This window comes from Myotis yumanensis, unplaced genomic scaffold, assembly GCF_028538775.1.
Source record: "Myotis yumanensis isolate MYYU_CA2020_CCGP unplaced genomic scaffold, mMyoYum1.0.hap1 SCAF_13, whole genome shotgun sequence".
Classification (NCBI taxonomy): Eukaryota; Metazoa; Chordata; class Mammalia; order Chiroptera; family Vespertilionidae; genus Myotis; species Myotis yumanensis.
The window spans coordinates 55,623,590-55,647,157 of NW_027223764.1; the positions used below are offsets into that span (position 1 = coordinate 55,623,590).

At 38.9% G+C, this 23,568-nt stretch overlaps 1 protein-coding gene and 1 pseudogene across 2 annotated transcripts in view; one reads left to right on the forward strand and one right to left on the reverse strand.

The window, feature by feature from the left end:
• PARG (poly(ADP-ribose) glycohydrolase) overlaps window positions 1–23,568 on the forward strand; it is a 185,661-nt gene that overhangs the window by 13,788 nt on the left and 148,305 nt on the right. For both annotated transcript variants that reach the window (XM_070433168.1, XM_070433167.1), the window contains exons 5-7: window positions 6,945–7,067; window positions 7,192–7,275; window positions 18,869–18,943. In XM_070433168.1, coding sequence (XP_070289269.1) covers window positions 6,945–7,067; window positions 7,192–7,275; window positions 18,869–18,943 — 282 coding nt within the window. The remainder of the gene's footprint in view (window positions 1–6,944; window positions 7,068–7,191; window positions 7,276–18,868; window positions 18,944–23,568) is intronic.
• Window positions 9,817–11,289, reverse strand: LOC139022151 (RNA-splicing ligase RtcB homolog pseudogene; annotated as a pseudogene).

The following is a 23,568-nucleotide window of genomic DNA, read 5'->3' on the forward strand; positions in this document are numbered from 1 at the left end:
ATTATTACAGTTGTTCCCCTTTTCCCCCCCATAGCTCCCCTCCAACCATTCCCACCCGCCCTCCCTCACCCCCCCCCCCCCACTGTCCTCATCCATAGGTGCACAATTTTTGTTCAGTCTCTTCCCGCATCCCCCACCCCCTTTCCCCCCCAAGAATAGTCAGTCCACTCCCTTTCTATGCCCCTGATTCTATTATAATCACCAGTTTATTCTGCTCATCAGATTATTTATTCACTTGATTTTTAGATTTACTTGTTGATAGATGTGTATTTGTTGTTCATAGTTTGTATCTTTACCTTTTTCTTCTTCTTCCTCTTAAAGGATACCTTTCAGCATTTCATATAATACTGGTTTGGTGGTGATGAACTCCTTTAGCTTTTTCTTATCTGTGAAGCACTTTATCTGACCTTCACTTCTGAATGATAGCTTTGCTGGATAAAGTAATCTTGGTTGTAGGTTCTTGCTCTTCATGACTTTGAATATTTCTTGCCACTCCCTTCTGGCCTGCAAAGTTTCTGTTGAGAAATCAGCTGACAGTCGTATGGGTACTCCCTTGTAGGTAACTGACTGTCTTTCTCTTGCTGCTTTTAAGATTCTCTCTTTGTCTTTTGCTCTTGGCATTTTAATTATGATGTGTCTTGGTGTGGTCCTCTTTGGATTCCTTTTGTTTGGGGTTCTCTGCGCTTCCTGGACTTGTAAGTCTATTTCTTTCACCAGGTAGGGGAAGTTTTCTGTCATTATTTCTTCAAATAGGTTTTCAATATCTTGCTCTCTCTCATCTTCTGGCACCCCTATAATTCGGATGTTGGTACACTTGAAACTGTCCCAGAGGCTCCTTACACTATCTTCCTATTTTTGGATTCTTTTTTCATTTTGCTTTTCTGGTTGGGTGTTGTTTGCTTCTTTGTATTTCAAATCTTTGACTTGATTCTTGCGATCCTCTAGTCTGCTGTTGGGAGTCTGTATAATATTCTTTATTTCAGTCAGTGTATGCTTAATTTCTAGTTGGTCCTTTATCACAACCTCGAGGGTCTCATTAGATTTCTTGAGTGTCTCATTAAGTTTATCGGCGGTTTCTAGAAAATTCTTGAAAAACCTTAAAAGTGTGGTTTTGAACTCTATATCCAGTAGTTTGCTTTCCTCCATTTCTGTCATTTGTGTCCTGTTTCTTTGTCTCCGCATTTTTCTATGCTTCACTGTGTCGATAGAGTGGCTTTGTGTGCTAGGTGTCCTATAGGACCAGTGGCTCAGCCTCCCCAATTACCTGAGGTAGACGCTCTTGGTGCACCCCCTTGTGGGCTTCGTGCACAGTCTTGTTGTAGTTAAGCCTTGATTGTTGTAGGTAACACTGGGAGGGATTGACCTTCAGGCCAATTGGCTGTGAGAATCAGCTGTGTCTGCAGTGGGAGAACTTCTGTGCTGGAGACACCCCTCCGGGGCAAGACTTGCTTCAATGGGGCTTTGGTGGTCACTGAGTCTGCCCCCTGAGTGTGTCCTTTATGGATCTGAGGAGCTGCCATCTGGATGGTCCCACTCTGACCACCGGGCACACTGGCTCCTGGATCTCTAAGGAGGTGCTAATCTAGCCTTTGCCTGAGGCTACCCAGCAGGAGCCAGCTGTGATGCAGTGCAAGTTGCCCTGGGGCCTTGGGCCAGCTGCAATTTGTTAGGTAATTATCAGATTGTAAAGGGCCAGGTCTTTCATATGCAAAAGCCTCTGTGCAGGGCTTGGTCAGGGCGGGTTCCCAGGGGATCAACAGGGTGGAGCGAGCAGTTATGGTTGCTCTCGGTCCTGCCCTCAGAGGCCCTGCTTCTCAGTGTCCCGGCAATCGCTGCAAGCACCTCCGAGAGAAAGCTGCCCTCGAGTTCTGACCCATGCCAGACAGTCCAGTTTCTCCTGTATGAGTCTGGGTCCCCAGAGACTCACCCGGAACTGGAGCTCAGAGCTTGAGACTCCCTCCCGATTGAAAAAGACAACTGTGTCCTCAGCCGCCAGCCCTCTCCCCATGCGCCTCCGTACCTCTGTATTTTACTTCCGCACTGCACCTCCTCTGAGTCTCGGTATGCTTTTCTCTTTCCTTCTAGTTGTAGAATTTCCACTCAGCCAGCCTTCCTGTGGTTCTGGATGATGTCCGTTCCGTCTTTTAGTTGTATTTTTGAAGTGGTTTTGCGAGGCAGCAATCTCCGATGTTTACCTATGCCACCATCTTGTTTTTTTTTTTCCCCTTCTCATTTTGATGGTGGTTTCTTTTGCTGTGCAGAAGCTTTTTATTTTTTTCTTTTGTTTCTCTTGCCCTAGGAGATGTATCGGCAAAAATTCTGCTATGTGAGATGTCTGAGATTTTACTGCCTATGTTCTCTTTTAGGATTTTCATGGTTTCATGGCTTACATTTAAGTCTTTTATCCATTTTGAGGTTATTCTTGTGTATGGTGTAAGTTGGTGGTCTAGTTTCATCTTTTAGCATGTGTTCATCCAGTTTTCCCAACACCATTTGTTGAAGAGACGTTCTTTACTCCATTGTATGCTCTTGTATCCTTTGCAAATACTAATTGACTGTAATGGTGTGGGTCAATTTCTGGGGTCTCTATTCTGTTCCATTTGTCTGTATGCCTGTTCTTGTTCTAGTACTGGCTGTTTTGATTATAATGGCTTTGCAGTATAGTTGGATATTCGGTATTGTGATCCCTCCAACTTTGTTCTTTCTCAAATTGCTGCAGCTATTTGGGGTCTCTTATGGTTACATATAAATTTTTGGAGTATTTGTTGTAGTTCCGGGAAGTATGCTGTTGGTATTTAATAGGGATTGAGTTGAATCTATAGATTACTTTTGGTAGTATGGACATTTTAATGATGTTAATTCTTCTAATCCATGAACATGGTATTAATTTTCATATGTTTGTATCTTCCTTTGTTTCTTTCTTCAATGTCCTGTAGTTTTTTAAGTACAGTCTTTTACCTCCATCTTTAAGTTTATTTCTAGTTATTTTTGTTGTTGTTTCAATGGTAAATGGGATTGTTTGTTTAGTTTCTCTTTCTGAGAATTATTAGTGTATAAAAATGCCATTGATTTCTGGATGTTGATTTTGCTATCTTGCCGAATTCATTTATTAGTTTCCTGGTGGAGTCTTTAGGGTTTTCTATGTATAGTATCATGTCATCTGTGAGTAATGAGAGTTTTACTTCCTCCTTTCCAACATGGATTCCTTTTATCTCTTCTTCTTGCCTGATTGCTGTGGCTAGGACTTACAGTACTATGTTTACTAAGAGTGGTGAAAGCAAATATCCCTGTCTTGTTCCTGTTCTTAAGGGAAACACTTTTTTTGCCCGTTGAATATTATGTTGGCTGTAGATTTGTCATATATGGCCTTTATTATGTTGAGGTATGATCCCTCTATTCCCACTTTGCTAAGAGTTTTTTAAAAATATTATTATTGATTTCAGAGAGGAAGGGAGAGGAAGAGAGAGATAGAAACATCAACGATGAGAGAGAATCATTGATTGGCTGCCTCCTGTACACCCCCTACTGGGTATTGAGTCCGCAACCCGGGGCATGTGCCCTTGACTGGAATTGAACCTGGAACCCTTCAGTCCGCAGGCCTGTGCTCTATCCACTGAGCCAAACCAGCTAGGGCTGCTGATTCATCAAAAGGTGCTGAATTTTGTCGAATGCTTTTTCTGCATCTATTGATATGATCATGTAATTTTTATCTTTCAGTTTATTAATGTGATGTATCACATTTATTGATTTGTGAATATTGTACTAGCCTTGCATCCCCAGAATAAATCCCACTTGATCATGGCATATGATCCTTTTAATATATTGCTGTATCTAATTTGCTAATATTTTGTTGAGGATTTTAGCATGTTTTCATCAGGGAAATTGGCACGTAATTTTCTTTACTTGTAGTGTCTTTATCTGGTTTTGGAATTAGGATAACGCTGGCTTTGTAAAAAGCTTGGAAGTGTTCCTTCCTCTTTGATTTTTCGGAATAGTTTGAAGAGAATAGGTGTTAGTTCTTCTTTGAATGTTTGGTAAAATTCTCCTGTGAATCCATCTGGTCCTAGGACTTTTGTTTGCTCGGAGTTTTGTGTTTTGTTTTTGTTTTAATATATTTTTATTGATTTCATAGAGGAAGGGAGAGGGAGAGAGAGTTAGAAACATCAATGATGAGAGAGAATCATTGATTGGCTGCCTTCTGCACGTTCCCCACTGGGGATCGAACCTGCAACCTGGGCATACGCCCTGACTAGGAATCGAACCATGACCTCCTGGTTCATAGGTCAATGCTCGATCACTGAGCCATGCCGGCCGGGCTTGCTGGGAGTTTTTAAATAACTGCTTCAATTTTATCAGTTGTTACTGGCCTATCAGGTTTTCTGATTCTTCCTGATTGAGTTTTGGATGATTGTATGGTTTAGGTATTTGTCCATTTTGCCCAGTTTATCCCATTTGTTGGCATATAGTTGTTCATAGTATTTACTTACAATCCTTTATATTTCTCTGGTTATATCATTTCTTTCATTTCTGATTTCATTATGTTTCTTGATGAGCCTGGCTAAGGGTTCATCAATCTTGTTTATCTTTTCAAAGAACCAGCTCTTAGATCCATTGTGGTTTTTTTTTTTTACTTTTTTTTTAGTCTCTATGTCATTTATTTCTGCTCTGATCTGTATATTTCCTTCCTTCTACTTCCTCTCGGCTTTTCTTGCTGTCCTCTTTCTAATTCATTTAGTTGCCCGGTTAAATAGCTTATTAGTGCTTTTTCTTTTTCTTTCTTTTTTTTTAAAATATATTTTATTGATTTTTTACAGAGAGGAAGGGAGAGAGATAGAGAGTCAGAAACATCGATGAGAGAGAAACATCGATCAGCTGCCTCCTGCACATCTCCTACTGGGGATGTGCCCGCAACCCAGGTACATGCCCTTGACCGGAATCGAACCTGGGACCTTTCAGTCTGCAGGCCGACGCTCTATCCACTGAGCCAAACCGGTTTCGGCTTATTAGTGCTTTTTCTTGTTTCTTGAGGAAGGCCTGTAATGCTATGAACTTCCCTCTCAGGACTGCTTTCACTGTGTCCCATAGGTTTTGGGTGGTTGTGTGTGTTTCTTCTTTTATTTCCAGGAAGTTTTGAATTTCTTGACCTAATTGGTAACCCATTCATTGTTTAATAACATGCAATTTAGCTTCCATGTATTTGCGTGTTTTTGAGGTATTTTATTGTAGTTTATTGATTTCTAACTTCATGCCATTGTGATCCAGAAAGATGCTTGGTATTATATCAGTCTTCTTGAATTTGTATACATTTGTTTTGTGTCCAAACATGTGGTCTATCTTTGAGAATGTTTCTTGTGTACTTGAGAATAATGTATATTCTGTAGTTTTGGGGTGAAATGTTCTGTTAATATCAGTTAAATCCATCTGATCTATTGTGTCATTTAAGGCCTCTGTTTCCTTGTTTATTTTTTTGTCTGGAAGATCTAGCCAGTGAGATTTTAAAGTCCCCTACTAAGAATGTATTGCTGTAGATCTCTCCCTTAAAGTCCATCAAGAGTTTTTTTTATATATTTGGGTGCTCAAGTATTGGGGGCATATATGTTTACAAGGGTTATATTTTCTTGTTGAATCATTCCCTTTAGTATTATGTAGTGGCCTTCTTTGTCTCTTGTTATGGTCTTTGTTTTGACTGGCCAGGGCAAAACTTTTGTGTTTTAAAATATCTCCTTTCTCAAACATTTACTGAATGCTTATTATAAATAGCATATGTGTATACAAACATAAAGGTGCATATTTACATGTATGTATACATTATACATATAAATACATGCTTTATTCTTTAGTAAATATTCAGAATACAAAGTTAATATGATTATTATTATTCTCAAGAAGATTAGAGTCTAGTGGGGTAAGGAAAAACCATTGTGCTCTACTATGATAATGACCTAATAAAACAAGAGGGAGTAAACCAGTGGTTCTCAACCTTCCTAATGCCATGACCCTTTAATACAGTTCCTCATGTTGCTACTTCATAACTGTAATTTTGCTACTGTAAACAATATGTAATTATATATGTGTTTTCCGATGGTCTTAGGCGACCCCTGTGAAAGGGTCGTTTGACCCTCCAAAGGGGTCGTGACCCACAGGTTGAGAACTGCTGGTAAACGAACTACCATTTAAAAGTTTTTGAAGACTTCTTAGAGGAAATGAAAATTGGGCTGAGTGTTAAAGGTCAGAATAGATGTTTAACCAGATAGTATTTAGATAAGACAAGATGTTAAAAACTGGGAATATCATTTGGAATCAGAGTATAGGCAGAGAGGAGTCATTATAAGATTAGAAGCCTGGAGCCTGGCTGATGTGGCTCAGCAGTTGAGCATCTATCTATGAACCAGGAGGTCACACTTCGATTCTCGATCAGGGCACATGCCTGGGTTGCAGGCTGGATCCCCAGTAAGAGGTGTGCAGGAGGCAGTCGATCAATGATCCTCTCTCATTATTGATACTTTATCTCTCTCTCCCTCTCTTCCTCTCTGAAATCAATAACAGTACATTTAATTTTTTAAAATAAGGGGGGCGGGCCTGGGAATACTTGAGAAAGATAATGTCATTCTCAAATGAGCATGAAATGTGAAAGAGGGATGAATGTTCTGGGAACAGCTGGAGTGAGGGAAAGGGATAGAAGGCTGTTGGCAGAAATTCAGGCAAGGAATAATGAGGATTAGAGGCCTCAATGGGATGGAGATAGATGTCCAGAGCATGGTGACCAGGCAACTCATTAAATGGAAGTAAGGAGTGGAAACAGCTAAGCAGCTTAAGAAAGTCTCTTCCCTAGGAGCTAGTCTGTATTTTATAGCATTTGCTTTGGCTGCTTTATTTGACTTCTTTTGTAGATGATACACCTAGTTTTTATACACTTATAATTTTCTTGTTATTCTCTCTTCCAGGTAGATCTTTTACGGGCAGGAGAAGTTCCTAAACCTTTTCCAACACATTTTAAAGATTTGTGGGACAATAAGCATGTAAAGATGCCTTGTTCAGAACAAAACTTGTACCCTGTGGAAGATGAGGTAAAAACAAAGCTTATATTCCTTTATTCTTTGGTAGTTTAGTACATTCTTGTTTGACTCTTGCTTCTACGATGCAAAAAAACTTAGACTAGTTTTCTCATTTGTTTTTTTCTTTTCCTCAAAGAATGGTGAGCGAACTGCAGGGAGCAGGTGGGAGCTCATTCAGACTGCACTTCTCAACAAATTCACAAGACCCCAAAACCTGAAGGTATGTTCTTTTTGCTATTCTTGCCTCTTACATGCAGTTCTTAGTGATGGGCCCTGTGTCTCCTCCCTCAAAGACATTTTTTGATCTTTAATGTACTCAGGTAACAGCATTATTTATATGCAAGGTGCTTTCTTCCTGAGGAACTCTATTTAGAGACATTCTTGGTTTCTATTCCATCACTAAGAATTGAGTAGAAACATTAAAGAGTTGTAAATGACTTGCCTGGAGCCACACAGAATAATTTGGAGAACCAGGAATTGGACTTCTGTTTCTTGATTCCCCATCCAATTTCCTTCCTTTCAAGCTTCTCTTTTATTTTGTTTTAGAATTATCATGTTTCTGAAATGTCTTCAAAAATAACTGAGGAAAGAATTATGACTTCAGCAGTATTGCCCAAAGGGAAGCTGAGTTTCCTAATGATTAAAGTATACATTAAGCATTCTGTTTTTTATTGCTTTTAATATAGCTTCTAGCAGTTTAATAATTTATTAACCTAATATTTCGACAATAATTTATTTTTTAAAATATTTCATTTACGACTGTAGGGGCATTCATTAGATCGCTTTTCTAATAGCTACTAGTAAAATATGGGTGAGTATATGTTTATTTTTGACACTATGTAAACTTTGAAGTTTTATAACTAAACAGTAAGATATTTCTATACTTCCATGAAATTGGGTTTCTTTTTTGGGGGGTGTTTCATTTTCTTTGAGAGACTTAATTTGTTGTGATAGTTTCTCGGGTTTTGTACTGTTTTCCTTTTATACTTACAAGTTGTTCTTAAGTTTCCTATATCTTTCTTTAACTCCTGTGGGTTTTTTTTTTTCTTAAGGTGAAAAAACATTGATATATTGTGCCATAATGTATTTTGAAAATTTTATTTCTTAGGGACAGTGGTTTTCAATTTTGTAATGTACTCCTTTTAAATGGAAGAATTTCTCCAGGTCTGCCAGAATTTACTTATTTTTAGTATAATGTTACATATGTACAAACAAAAAACTAGATATAAATTCTTCACACAAGTAGTGTAGAGCTATGTCAATTTGAAGTATTATGAAACATCATTTTGAGTTGTGTTCATTTCACAGTAAAAGCAATTTGTAGTATTTCCTTTTGCACAAAAGATTTTTTTTGTTTTTTGTTTTTTAGCAACATATTGCAGCTTTATTAGATTTTCCCATTTTACTGGCTATTTGGGCTCAACAGAGGCCTTAGTAACCTATAACTTTATCTTCAAGGTGTCACAGTACAGTACATAGCATGAAATCTAATTAGCAGCACAAGATTAATCTTGTCAACACAAGCAGTCATCAGCATCACAGATGCAGCAGCCTCCTGTTTTATAATGATTCGGTCACCCATGTAAAGATATTGCTGCTATTGTGCAAGTTTTTATTCCAGAAAAGTTTCCCAGACCAGGACTAATTAATGACAGATACCAGCTGATGCCATTTTGCAGATTAAGTCAAAACTCTGCCTTATATTTAGAATGAGAAAGGTAGCAAGTTTATGAACAATAATTTTTTCTTTTGGGTCCCTATTCCTACACTGCCACAGTATTCTCTCCTCAGTGTGTCCCTTATTCAATCACCTAACATCCTGACATGACCCATGGATACTCTCCAAGTAGGAGTGGTGTTTAGGATTTTGTTCAGTGCAGGGGAAGGGGCTAGATGGTGGGTGAATGGACAACGTGACAAAAGGGGGCAAAAAGGAAACCTTCTGAAACCTTCTCATAATAAAAATGTTCTTCATGACACCTCTCAGTGTAAAGAAATTTATTCTGATGATTAAAGACTTGTGTGACTGAGTAAGGCAGTTTCTTGAACTATCCCCACCCCCTAATTTCCCTTAAAATCTGTGGGACAACCAGGGAGGAAGCATATACATTCCTTTCCAAATGGGGACCATGTGACTCCTCCCAAAAGGTAATTTTACCGTACTGGCTCCTGACGCAGGAGCCTCCGTCAGCCATTTGCAATGGGCAGTTATAGCTGCACACTTTGGAACCTGTCAGGCCTCTGAGTCTTTTTGTTGTTAATCCTCATCTGAGGATATTTTTTCAATGATTTTTATTTTTTAAAATACATTTTATTTATTTTTTTACAGAGAGGAAGGGAGAGGGATAGAGAGTTAGAAACATCGATGAGAGAGAAACATCAATCAGCTGCCTCCGGCACACCCCTACTAGGGAAGTGCCCGAAACCAAGGTACATGCCCTTGACTGGAATTGAACCTGGGACCTTTCAGTCTGCAGGCCGACGCTCTAGCCACTGAGCCAAACCGTTTAGGGCTTTTCATTGATTTTTAGAGAGAGTGGAAGGGAGGAGGAGAGACAGAGAGAAACATCGATGTGAGAGGAACAATTGATTGGTTCCCTCCCACATGTGCCCCTGACTAGGGCCGGAATCGAACCCGGGACCCTTCAGCCTGCAGGCTGATGCTCTATCCAGTGAGCCAAATCAGCTAGGGCAGGTTTCTGAGTCTTGGTGTCTGAAGAGCATTTCAGTCCATTTCTATTTCAGTAAGGGTCATTGGAGTCTACCGTTTGATAACAGCAATTGGTCTCAATTTAATGGCCTCCTGCTGATTCCAGCATCCTGGCAGGTGTTCACAGCATCTCTCACATTCTTATAGGACTTCGGAGCCTCTTCCATAAACAGTTTGGGTGAGGCAACACGAATTGCAATTCCCATATCTGCCAATTTGTCTAAGACATCCTGGAAATCTAAATTAACGTCAAGATTTTGCTGGGGACAGTGCATAGCAGGTTGTTCCAGAGGTCTCTGTCATGTCCTGTTCAGTGCCAATAAGAATATAACTGCGGGTTCCCATGGTGCCACCAATGAGCACTGGTTGTCCAGTGAGTTGATAATCAACAGCAGTGAGGGGATGGTGAGGAAGGAAAGCTCAGCTGGATCCCTTTATGTGAACTAACAGGGTCCATTGTTTTCCGTCCACCGCATGCTATTCGATTTTGGTGATATTTTGAGAGACATCATTGATCACATGTAGGTCCAAGTCATCAGGGGCTATACTGAAGACCTTAGCAAAAGCCTGACAGGTTAAGAAGGTCATGGAAGAGCATAGTTCCTGCCGCTGCCATTCTCTTCAGGTAGTCCTGACCTTCTGGAGAAACTATTTGAATGCAAGCCAACAGATGATCATTGACTATAATCTTGTCTCTCTTCCTGGCTTTTTCCATAGCAACCAGGGCATCTGGGGCTACTGGGTGGTCCAAGCCTCTGCATCCACTGTGGATCATCTCACACACCCATCCATTATGGTCAGTGCCCATCTTCGTAGCAGCATACTCATTGAAAATCTCATCCACAGCTTGAATTTCTGCATAGTGGTTACCTGCTCCCGGGGTCACCAATGAGGAAGGCCTATATTTTTAGCTCTTGCAGAGACTTTATTGAGGTCAGCTTGTAGCATTCTCACAGTGCTCCTTGTCTTCAGCCCAGGCATAGTCTTCCCTTATTGACCAGTCCACACCCATCTCCAAGGCTTCTTCCAAGTCTTTGGCATTCATTGGGATGATACCTTTGAACCTCACCCCAACAGGAATGTGGTCAAACATAGCTTGTGCAAGGTGCTCCTTCACAGGTGGGACTTCACTTTCATCTACATTGGTTCTTAGCAAGTGGACACCGCAGTTAATGTAAAATCTGATGTCACCTGGGGCACCTCTGCTTCAGGGTCATTCATATCAAAGGCTGCCATAATCACAATAGCAAATCCATAACCTGAGACAGGCATTTTCTTAATTCCTCAAATAGTAACGTTCCCAGAGCATCATTCAATAGAAAACTCCTTCAACCTACATGTTGGACACAAAGCCCTTCTTGATTCTCCAGCAGTTTTTTTTTTTAATCTTTTATTAAAAATTGATTTTTAGAGAGAGAGGACGGGAAAAGGAGAGAAAGAGAGAAACATCACTGTAAGAGGGAAACATGGGTCGCCTGCTTCCCGCACGCCCCCTACCAGGGATCGAGCCCGAAACCCAGGCATGTACTCTGGGAATTGAACTGGCAATCTTTTGGTGTATGGGACAATGTCCAACCAACTGAGCCACACCTACCAGGGCTCTCTAGCAGTTTTTTGAATTTTTTCTTTATTTTGTTTTTTGAATTTTTTTTGTTACTCCTCACCTGAGGATATTTTTCCCATTGATTTTTAGAGAGAGTAGAAGGGAGGAAGGAAGAGGGAGAAGGAGAAGGAGAAGGGGGGAGAGAAAGAGAAAGAAAAACATTGATGTGAAAGAAACACTTCGATTAGTTGCCTCCTGCATGGACCCGACCAGGGAAGGAGATGGAACCTGCAACCAAGGTATTTGCCCTTGATCGGGAATCGAACCCGAGACCATTCGGCGTACAGGCCAACACTCTAGCCACTTAGCAACATTGGCCTGAGCTTTATTGATTTTTTCTAAGAACTGCAGCTCATCATTATAGTTGTGGCTCTCATAGCTGCCACCAGGTTAGCAACTCCTGCCTCCCCTTTGAAGAGAACGGCTGTGCTGTCCGTTGCCTGAAGCGCCACCTTCTGCACATAAGTTTTTTAACCACTGATTTGAACCCCAAAGTAATATGCTGAGAAACTAAAAAAAAAATACTGTATAAAGAAAAAATTTTCATTTTGTATTTGTTACTTTTCCTTCTAAGCACAGTTGGTGAATGTTGGTAGATACAAAGATGGGATCTGTGTGTAGAACATTAACTTGCAAATACCAGGTGTACCAGTTACTAAAGCGGATTTTTTTCATTAGATGGAGTTACACATATGTTGATATATATGTGATTTGATATGTATGCTATTTTATTGTATTGACAGCAAGCTTCAAAACTTCATATGTCAAATTTGCTGAAGGTGTTAACATCATAGATATTTTAACGCTTAAAAATGTCGAATTTTATGCCAAAAAAAGCATTTGCAGGAAGTTTTAATTCATTACTTTATTTTGAAGAAAAAATTATTGTATACTTTGGGAAACTTATGGTGAACATACTCCATCTCAAGATACTTGTGAACTCTGGATTTAATGCTTTAAAAGTGATGATTTCTATGTGAAAGACAAAGAACGTCCAGGTCAACTGAAAAAGTTTGAAGACCAACAGTTACAAGCATTATTGAATGAAGATGCATGTCGAACTCAAACACAACTTGCAGAAAGAGTAAACTTTGCTCAGCAAACCATTTCCGATCGTTTACAAGCAATGGGAAAGATTTTAAAGGAAGGAAAGTGGGTGCCACATCAACTGAATGAAAGACAAATGGAAAACTGAAAAGTCATCAGGAAAATGTTGTTTCAATGGCACAAAAGAAAGTCTTTATTGCATTGAATTGTGACTGGCGATGAAAAGTGGATTTATTTTGAGAATCCCAAAAGCACAAAATCATGGGTTATTCCAGGTCAACCATCAACAACGACTGCAAGGCCAAATCGCTTCAGAAAGAAGACAATGCTCTGCGTTTAGTGGGATCAGGAAGGTGTGGTGTATTATGAGCTTCTAAAACCAGGTGAAACCATTAATACTAATTGCTACCAACAACAAATAATCAATTTGAACCACACTTTGATCGTGAAACGACCAGAATGTGCCAGAAGACACGGCAAAGTAATTTTGCTTCATGATAATGCACCATCACACACTTCAAAACCAGTTAAAGACATGTTAAAAGATCTTGCCTGGGAAGTATTAACCCACACACCGTATTCACCAGACCTTGCTCCTTCAGATTACCACTTGTTCCGATCTGTGGCACATGCACTTTCTGAGCAGCACTTCAAAACGTACGAAGAAGTGGAAAATTGGGTCTCTGAATGGTTTGTCTCAAAACAGGAAAAGTTCTATTGGGACGGTATCCACAGATTACCTGAAAGATGGGGGGAATGTGTAGCTAGTGATGGACATTACTCTGAATAAAGCACTTCTAATGTTTCTCTTGAAATTATCATGTTTTTTTTTATTACAAAATCCTCCATTATTAACTGGTACACCTAGTAAATATGATAGTGGTAGATATTCTTTGGTTTGACATCCTGTACTACAATGGATCTTAGAATGGCTCAATCTTCTGATCATTTTTATTTATTTAAAGTACCAGCTTTCGTTCCTACAGTGTGTTGTCTTTTGGCTTTTGTATTCTAAAATCACAGTTTAATAATATAAACTCAAAAACACCAAAACAGGCCATCCATGAGTACTATCTAAACCAGGGGTCCTCAAACTTTTTAAACAGGGGGCCAGTTCACTGTCCCTCAGACCGTTGGAGGGCCGGACTATAGTTTAAAAAAAAACTATGAACAAATTCCTATGCACACTGCACATAAGTAAAAAAACAAAACGGGAACAAATACAATATTTGTATTTGCATGTGGCCCGTGGGCCGTAGTTTGAGGACCCCTGATCTAAACTCTTTTTGAGAAAAACTGTCTTAGTGCCTTTATGGCCTAAAAACAGGATTATTGAAGAATTTTCCTATTTTTTTTTTAAGCTTAAATGCAGAATAATCATAGTATTTTAAATTACATTGTCCACTCACCTTTTTAGCAATTCCTTAGTGTTTCATGATTACTTTAGGAAGGATAACTGCTTTAATCTGAATTTCCCTTGTTTATTTTACAGTAGATTCAGCAGAACAGAGTAATCTATTGAGATATTCTTCTATAATTGTTTCCTTTGTTGAAAGAACAATGAGGGCTGGGCAAAAGTAGATTTACAGTTGTGAGTACGTGAAACACAGAGTTTATTCTTGTATTGTTATTTACTATTAGGAGCCCAGTGCACGAAATTTGTGCACATTAAAAGGGAATTAATTAGCGGAGATAGTTTAATATTGCTGTTTGCCCTTTCTCTATAATAGAAGTGTGAGAGATGAAAGGAAATTAGCAAAATGTACATGAAAATAATATATAAATTTATTAATAAATAAACAGTAACAAAAGGATATAACAACAGAGGCATGATATAAAAACGACAAAAACATAATATGAAAACAATGAAAACATGATATAAAAACAACAAAAACATGATATAAAAACAACAGTGATGCAAACCATGACTGATAAAGTGATTAAACTTATTCTAATATCTCCCTTTACACCACATTAAGAGTCAAAACACTTTCAGAGTGCTTGACTTATTTCCCTTGTGATGAAGTTTTTAGAACTTTAACTGTAACGTCACATGCTCTTCAAACTCGAGAGAAAGCAACATATAACTGACCATGTGCGAAAATGGGTTCAGGTAGGAATATGCCTACTCTGTCTAGAGTTTGTCCTTGTGATTTATTAATAGTCATCACAAATGCTGGCATCACAGGAAACCGTCATCGAATCAATTTAAATGGGAGGCCAGTGTCAGATGGGGACAAATTAATTCTTGGAAACAGAATAACCTCTCCCTCTGCAGATCCTGTTAATACTTCAGCTACGATAATGTTAGGTCGTAATCTTTTGATAGTAAATCTGGTACCATTACAAAGACCCCCGTTTACTATTGAGATTTCTCAATAGCATGATGATTGCACCCACTTTCAATTTTAATTTATGACATGGCATTCCCGAAGGAGTAATACTATTAAGAAATTCGATGGGAAAATTTTCCTTTTCAGCATCATCTGTGGAATCAGTGGAATCATCACTCAAATATATGTGAAAATCTCCATCGAGTATATCCAAATTTTCTTCATTTAATTTTTGAACATGCTCATTTTTTGGACAAAGAATTGCACGTTTAGATATATTTTTAATATTATCTATAGATATAGTATTTCCAAAGATAGCTTCAATAATAAATCCATTACAAATCATTTCACAGGGGATTTCAATAATATACATTCCTAAATGAAAACTGCTATCAAGTTTGCCATCTCCAAGTTTTATTAACCATCCACTATAAGCAGAGTCCTCTGATCTCATATTTGTTGTAAGAGAAAACTTTCTGAAACATCCCCAAACATTGCAGTACTTTAAACTCGTTTGTACTATGGCTGATCACATTGAGACATTGTCGAAAATCTCCTCCAAGAAGGAGAACTTTCCCACCAAATACTACATTCAAATTTCTCTTAGTAATCTGTCTATGGCGTTTATAGCATGACTGGATGCCATGGTGCATTCATCAGTAATGAGAAGTTGGGCCTTTTTAATAGTTTTAGCAACTTCATTGTTTATATCGAGTCTAGAAATTGAAGTTTCATTTAATGGAATCGGTAATTTATATTGGGAATGAAAGGTGCTTCCACCGAGAAGTAAATTTGCAGCAATTCCTGTAGACGCTGTGGGTAAAACAGTACCACCACAACCTCTAATATAATGTATTAAAACTTTATACAGATATGCAGGTGAATAGGATTCCTAGCTGGCAGGCCCCTGAGAGCAAGCTGGCCACCTGTCGATTCTGTGAGGAATGGGGCTCCCTCCTCCCTACTGTCAGGGTCTGTTTTGAAGGCCAACCACGCCCCCTGTTGGGCCAGACCCAGAGTTCTACCACGCTGTGGCCTCCGCCTCAGCAACCCAGGACTGACTGCTGCTGGGTGCTCCTGGCGCTCCGAGGGTGGGTTGTTCCCTCAGGCCTCGTGGGAAACAGCTCGGGGAGGGTGAAGCCCTTGGCTGTGGGGGCGGGTTCCTGCCTGAAACCTCGCCCTCCCGGGAAACAGCTGGGGGAAGGCACAGCTGTTTCCAAGACGACCCCTACAGGACTGACTTCCTTCTGGTTGGTCACGCTTCTGGCCGTGATGTGACACCAAAGGTTTTTATATAAGTAGATTGTATTTTCCATATGAACAACAGTAAGCCTACTTTTGTCCCACCCTGTAAATATACTCTTTTTGCTGTTTTTATGCATTTGGTGTTGATTTAAGAGAGCTTAGAGATGTTAAAATTTATAAAAAAGGAGCAATGTCCTCAAAAGTTGATCTACATAGTAATATTTCTGTAAGTGAAGTGTCGGATAATTTGCAAGGGTGGACTTCTTTGTGCTTTACTGAATTGTGCTATCATGATTTATGAACCAAAAACTCACTTAGAAATTGATAGCTTGAATAGAGAATGATAGGAGACCTCATAGTAGACTACTTTTGAGACCTGAAGACTGAAGTAAAAGTAGATGTTAGAAGTTAATACTAATTATAAAACCCCATTAAATAAGAGTCTAAACCAGCCGTGGGCAAACTACGGCCCGCGGGCCGGATCCGGCCAGTTTGAAATGAATAAAACTAAAAAAAAAAAAAAAAAAAGACCGTACCCTTTTATGTAATGATGTTTACTTTGAATTTATATTAGTTCACACAAACACTCCATCCATGCTTTTGTTCCGGCCCTCCGGTCCAGTTTAAGACTCTAAACGCTACTTAAAGTGTTTTTTCTTACCAACTTTGAGGCATAATTTACATATAAGAAAGTGCATGTTTTTAAAATATGTAATCTGATGAGGTTTGCATACATCTGTTAAGTCCCCACTGCAGTCAAGATACAGAATATTCCTGTCACCACTAAAGATTCCTTTTACCCCTTTGTGGTTGATTCTTCTTTCTGCACTGGTGCCAGGCAACTATTGATCTGCTTTTTTCAGTTTGTTTACATTTTTACATGAAAGGATTCACATAGTATGTAGAATGAAGATTTTTGAGATTTAACCATGTTGTTTTGTGTATCAGCTGTTTGTCCCAGTATGTGCATTGTTTGTCCATTCACCTGTTGATAGACACTGCTATTTAATACTTTGAGGTTCTGAAACCAGTTACAAGCGATTAGAAAAAAAAAATTCTTCAAATCTTTTTTTTTTCTCTTCCTAATGGAAAATCTTATATTATGGCTGTGAGAGAAAAATAAAAAATTTTTTTGGCCATGTTATTTTATGGTTGATACCCCCATCTTCTTTTTGAAAGAACATGAATATCCCCTGATTCCAAGTAAATAATACACACTTTGTTGGCTCACTTTTTAACCTAGATAGATGCTTGGTGATTATTTATATGGCATGAAGTATTTTTTAGGATGCTCTTTGGCAGAGTTAATTTTTTAAAACTTCTTTAGTGATGAAGAAATTCGGAAGATTTATAGTAATGATCTAACCGTGATTTTCAGGTTTACCTACACTTAAAGTAAAATAAATTTGGGGGTATGTATTATAAGTATTAACAGTTATTTATAAATTCTACATATTTATTACTTTATTGAGATATACACATTATAAAATATAATCAAAATGGAAATTTAAAAGAAATGAAATAAAACATAATTGTAAATAACAGTTCTTTCTGCAAAATGGATTATCTTATGCATAACCCACTCTAGGATTAAAAAAACAAAATTCAACTGAGTACATTTTAAAGATCTTAACAGCTTTATTCAACAATTCATGAATTTGGGCAACAGATAGAAAGGAGCTCCAAGGAGCTGTGCAAAATAAAGGCTTATAAAAAAGAAGGGAGCGGGAACAAGGAAGTTATAGTAGCAAAATGGATTGGTTGTTGCAAGGTCACTTTCCTCCAGGGAATGGCAAGGGTCTATCAGGCAGATAACCTCACTAGTGCCATCCAGGTGATTCCTGATTGACTGGTTTAAGATTCTGTTTGTGGGAGAGCCAAAACTGTAATTAAGTTTGGTTTGGTGACGTGGGGTTCAGCATGTGTCTCTGTTTTGGGCCTATTGTCTTATTTTTAATACGACTAACCAGTTATATAAAGTACTGCCTATTCCGACAGTTAAATGTTATACCAGTAGATGGCGAACTATTTTAACTTTTCATTCTACATAAATCCTTAGTTTGTGTGAACTGCTGGGGGAAGATAACTATTAATATGTAGCTTATAAAAATAGTGGATAATAAAGGAAAAATACCATTTTGTGCTTTGTGGCAATATCTCTCAATTATTTTTTTATTATTGCCCTTTCCATCAGGGATCCTTTTCTCATATTTGTTTCCTAATTTACTGTCCCCATGACCTTATGTTATATATATATATATATATATATATATGTTATATATATATATATTGAATTCAGAGAGGAAGGGAGAGGGAGAGAGAGATAGGAATATCAATGATGAGAGAGAATCATTGATTGGCTGCCACCTGCACACCCCATACTGGGGATCGAGCCTGCAACCTGGGCATGTGCCCTGACCGGGAATCTAACCGTGACCTCTTGGTTCATAGGTCGACACTAACCACTGAGCCACACAGGCCGGACTGAAATTTTAATACTGTAAATATACTGTATGTCTGTATACATAGTGTGACCCTTTTAATGTCTAGAAATCATAATATTTTATTTTTTAATCCCCAATATCTAATTTTTGTCTACTTAATTTGTATTAATTACCTCTATTTAGAAGGTATGCTTTAGAATAATTATGTTTTCCCCTTAATCCTTGACTTATCTAATCTCATATTTCTTAAGAAAATAATAAGTTAGTATGCATTTATTGGTTCATAGCTACTTATGTGGAATAGTTAATGGTAGGAGGAAGTTTGTCCAGCATTAAGAAATTTACTGGAAGTAGTTCATTAAGGAGACAGTCTATTCATAGATAATTCACTTGACTCTATGATGAGGTTTTTCTTTATGCTTTTTCCATAGGATGCTATTCTGAAATACAATGTGGCATATTCTAAGAAATGGGACTTTACAGCTTTGGTTGATTTCTGGGATAAGGTAAGAGTATGCTTATTTCTTTAACTGTGAAAATAATATGACAACTATAAAAAAGTTTAAGAAAAATATCTGGAATTCTGTCACACTAACACAATTATCTTTTATTTTTGTGAAAAATATTTCCTGTTATTTTATATGCATTTATAGGAACTAATTTTGAATTCTGCTTTATTCTCTTTTTCTTTTATAATTTTGTACCATTATCAACATTATCAGTGACTGCATATTTTATAACTAGTTTTTGAGAATTTAATGATTCCCATATTCTCAGACATCTAGGTTGTATTTAGTTGATGTACACACGCACACATACATACACCGCCCCCCCCCCCCCCCACACACACAGATACATATACAGTTATGTGCCACTTAACAAATGGGATACATTCTGAGCAATGAATCTTTAGGTGATTTTGTTGTCGTATGAACATCATAGATGTTTTATACTTACACAAACCTAGATGATATAACCTACTATACATCTAGGCTATTTCTTATAGCCTATTGTTCTTAGGCTACAAGCCTGTGCAACATGTTACTGTACAAAATAAAACAGCATGAGATTAAATCACATACAAGATCCATCACCACAGTGCTCACACCAACACCCTCCTAACTTCTGGCAACCACTAATCTTCTCCATCTCTGTAATTTTGTTACCCTTTTTTATTGTTGAGTAGTATTCCATGACATAGATATATCATAATTTGTTTAATCATAGTCACATTTCAGGACATTTGTGTTGTTTCCAGTTTTTGGCTGTTACAACAGATCTACCATGTACTGTTGTGTGCAGGTTTTTACATGAACATACATTTTTATTTCTCTGAGATAAATGCCCAAGAATGTGTTTGTCAAATTGATAAGTGTATTTTCAGTTTTAGAAGAAACTGCCAGTATACTTTTGCTAGGTAAGTCTCCCAAAGAAAGATACTTTATATACAATCTTGAAAAATTTTTTAAAATTTTTTTCTCAGATTCATTCATATTATGTATGTTTCATTTACAAATAATAGAAATAGTAATTTTTGAAATGGAAACATTTTGAATTGAAGTATATTCAAATATTACATAACTTTGATTTACCTAATAGAGAGTAATTATTGAACTTTGAATATGTCCTATATTTTTATACTAAAGGCCCAGTGCACGAATTCGTGCACTGGTGGGGTCCCTCGGCATGGCCTGTGGGGATTGGGCTGAAACTGGCAGTCCAATGCCACCTGCTGCTCCTGCCTGCCACTCCCACTCATCCCAGCCCCGCTGTGCCTGCCACTGGCTCACGTCCAATCAGTCCCAACAGGGAGAGGCTCGTGCTGCTGCAGCGGCACTCGCCAGCCGTGAGCCCCGTGTCTGGCGCCCGGTGGTCAGCTGAGCAGCATTCCCACTGTGGGAGTGCACTGACCATGAGGGGGCAGCTCCTGTGTTGAACGTCTGCCCCCTGGTGGTCAGTGCACATCATAGCAACTGGTCAGTCACTTAGGCTTTTATTTATGTATTAAATACATACATACATACACTAGTAGCCCGGTGCATGAAATCTGTGCACGTTGAAAGGGAATTAATTAGAGGAATGGAATTTGGACTCACTATCTAATATCAATAATATGTGAGCATGAGGCAGTCCGCGTTTCTGAAATTCAGTGACATGAATTTTAGCTATTACTTTGCCAAATAAAGGGAATTTACAGATATCATTTAAAAGAGCTCTCAGCTTAATATTAAAAACTCTGGCTACCAAGTCAGGTCTGTTTTAACTTTTTGCCAGCGTTGTAAATTGTTTGCAATATCTGCCCATTTGGGGTTGCATGTCATGGTTATGAATAAATCGGGTTTGCCATAGTTTGTTACAGTTGCCATAGCATCCTGATATTGCTGCTGCATATTTCTGGGACTACCCTCAGAAGATGATGGAAGTATTATCATTTTACCAATCGGCACATTGTCATTTTCAGATCTAGATTTGAGATAATCCATCAAACCACTGTATTTTTCAACTCTCAACTTAGATTGGTTTGCTTTGATGAAATTTATCCGATTGGCCTCCATTTTTTTAAAAAAATATTTTATTGATTTTTTTACAGAGAAGAAGGGAGAGGGAGAGAGAGTTAGAAACATTGATGAGAGAGATCGATTAGCTGCCTCCTGCACGCCCCCCCCACCGGGGATGCGCCCACAACCAAGGTACATGCCCTTGACCGGAATCGAACCTGGTACCCTTCAGTCTGCAGGCCGACGCTCTGTCCACTGAGCCAAACCGGTTCGGCAGGCCTCCATTTTTGAATATGAATCCATGATAAACTGTTGAGTTAATTTTCCTGCATTTAAAATAGGATTAAATGTGTCCCACACAGAGAGATGAAATCCATAATACTGCATTTGTGTGACTCGTGTCCTTATATTTTGTCTAGTATTATTGTTGATTACACTGTTGTCTCTGAGTCTTAATGCAATATCTGTTCCCCAGCCTTTTTCACCATGTGGAAAAAGAATAGGATATGTCATTGCATCTAATGTAGGAAACAGGATATTGATTTGTTTCATTTTAGTGGCAGTTGGATTATTGGGATCTGGTTTATAATGAATGAGCAAATCCCTTTCAAAAGGAGGTTCTCCATCTTTGTTTCTGAATATGACAGCAACCTTGGTTACACAGGGAGAATTGTAACTAACTGTTTTTCTCTTGCGGCTTTTAAGATTCTCTCTTTGTCTTTTGCCCTTGGCATTTTAATTATGATGTGTCTTGGTGTGGTCCTCTTTGGATTTCTCTTGTTTGGGGTTCTCTGTGCTTCCTGGACTTGTAAGTCTATTTTTTTTCACCAGGTAGGGGAAGTTTTCTGTCATTATTTCTTTAAATAGGTTTTCAATATCTTGCTCTCTCTCTTCTCCTGGCACCCCCATAATTCGGATGTTGGTACGCTTGAAACTGTCCCAGAGGCTTCTTACACTATCTTCATATTTTTGGATTTTTTTTTCTTTTTAGGATGAGTGTTTTTTGCTTCCTCGTATTTCAAATCTTTGACTTGATTCTTGGGATCCTCTAGTCTGCTGTTGGGAGTCTGTATATTATTCTTTATTTCAGTCAATGTATGCTTAATTTCTGACTGGTCCTTTTCCATTTTTTTTGGCATTCTCATTAAGATCCTTGAAGGTCTCACTAAGTTCCCCAGAGGTTTCTAGAAGATTCTTAAGTAACATTATAACTGTGGTTTTGAACTCTATATTAAGTATTTTGCTTTATTCCATTTCTTTCATTTGTGACCTGTTTCTTTGTCTCCACATTTTGACTGCTTCTCTGTGTTGATAGAGTGGCTTTGTGTGGTAGGTGTCCATTGGGCCCCAGTGGCTCAGCCTCCCCAATCACCTGAGGTGGACACTCTTGGTGCACCCCTTTGTGGGCTGGGTGCACAGTCTTGTTGTAGTTAAGCCTTGATTGCTTTTGGTATCCCTGAGAGGAAATGACCCCCAGGCCAATTGACTGCGAGGACCTGCTGTGTCTATAGTGGAAGAACTGCTGTGCTGGAGACATCCTTATGGGGCAGGACTTGCTTCATTGGGGCTTTGGTGCTCACTGAGTCTGCCTCTTGAGTGTGTCACTTATGGATGTGAGGAGTTGTAATCTGATATCTGACCACTGGGTATACTGGCTCCTGGATCTCCAAGGAGGTGCAAAATCAGCCACTGTGTGAGTCCACCCAGTAGGAGCTACAGTGAGATCTGCAGATTTCCCTTCTTTTTTGGGGTTTGAAGTTTTGGAGCTCTCTGACCCAACTGCAGTTTGTTAGGTTAGGCTGTGAAAGGACAGGTGATTCATTTGCGCCGCTGCGCACAGCTGGGGTGGGGTTGTAAATTGGGTGGGGCGGGGTCTCAGAGAATCACTAGGGCGGAGCAAACAGCGATGGCTGTCTGTCAGCCGTCCCCACGTCCCCGAGTCCCACGCCCCCACAGCAACAATGATCCCTGTGAGCAGCTCTGCGAGAAAGCCACCCTCGCTTTTTGACCCGATGCCAGACAGTCCAGTTTCTCCCCGTAGGAGTCTGGGTCCCCAGAGTATCGCCGGAAATGAGTTCAGAGCAGTCGGGAGCTTGTATCTCCCTTCCGATTGAAAAAACCGCACACCCAGTTGCAGCCCATTTTGCGCGCCTTCATACCTCTGCTCTTGGCGCCTCTGCACCTTTTACCCAGTCTCAATGCACTTTTTTCTTTCCTCCTAGTTGTAGAACTTCCACTCAGCCAGCTTTTCCATGGTTCTGGATGATAGCCGTTTTGTCTTTTAGTTATAGTTTTAATGTGGTTGTAGGAGGCAGCACGTACAGGTATATACTTTATGTTGCCATTTTGGTTCTCTCCTTATTAGATTTCTTGTTAATTTATTTTGACTTTTAGATTCAATTGTTGATAGATATGTATTTATTACCATTTTATTGTTCATATTTTTTATCCCTCCTCCTCTTCTTCCTCCTCTTCCTTCTCTCTCCTCCTCATCCTTCTTCTTTCTTCTTCCTTCTTCCTTCTTTCTTTTTTCTTCTTCTTCTTAAGAATATCCTTCAACATTCCATGTAATGCTGGTTTGGTGGTGATGAACTCTTTTAGCTTTTTCTTATTTGTGAAGCTCGTTATCTGAC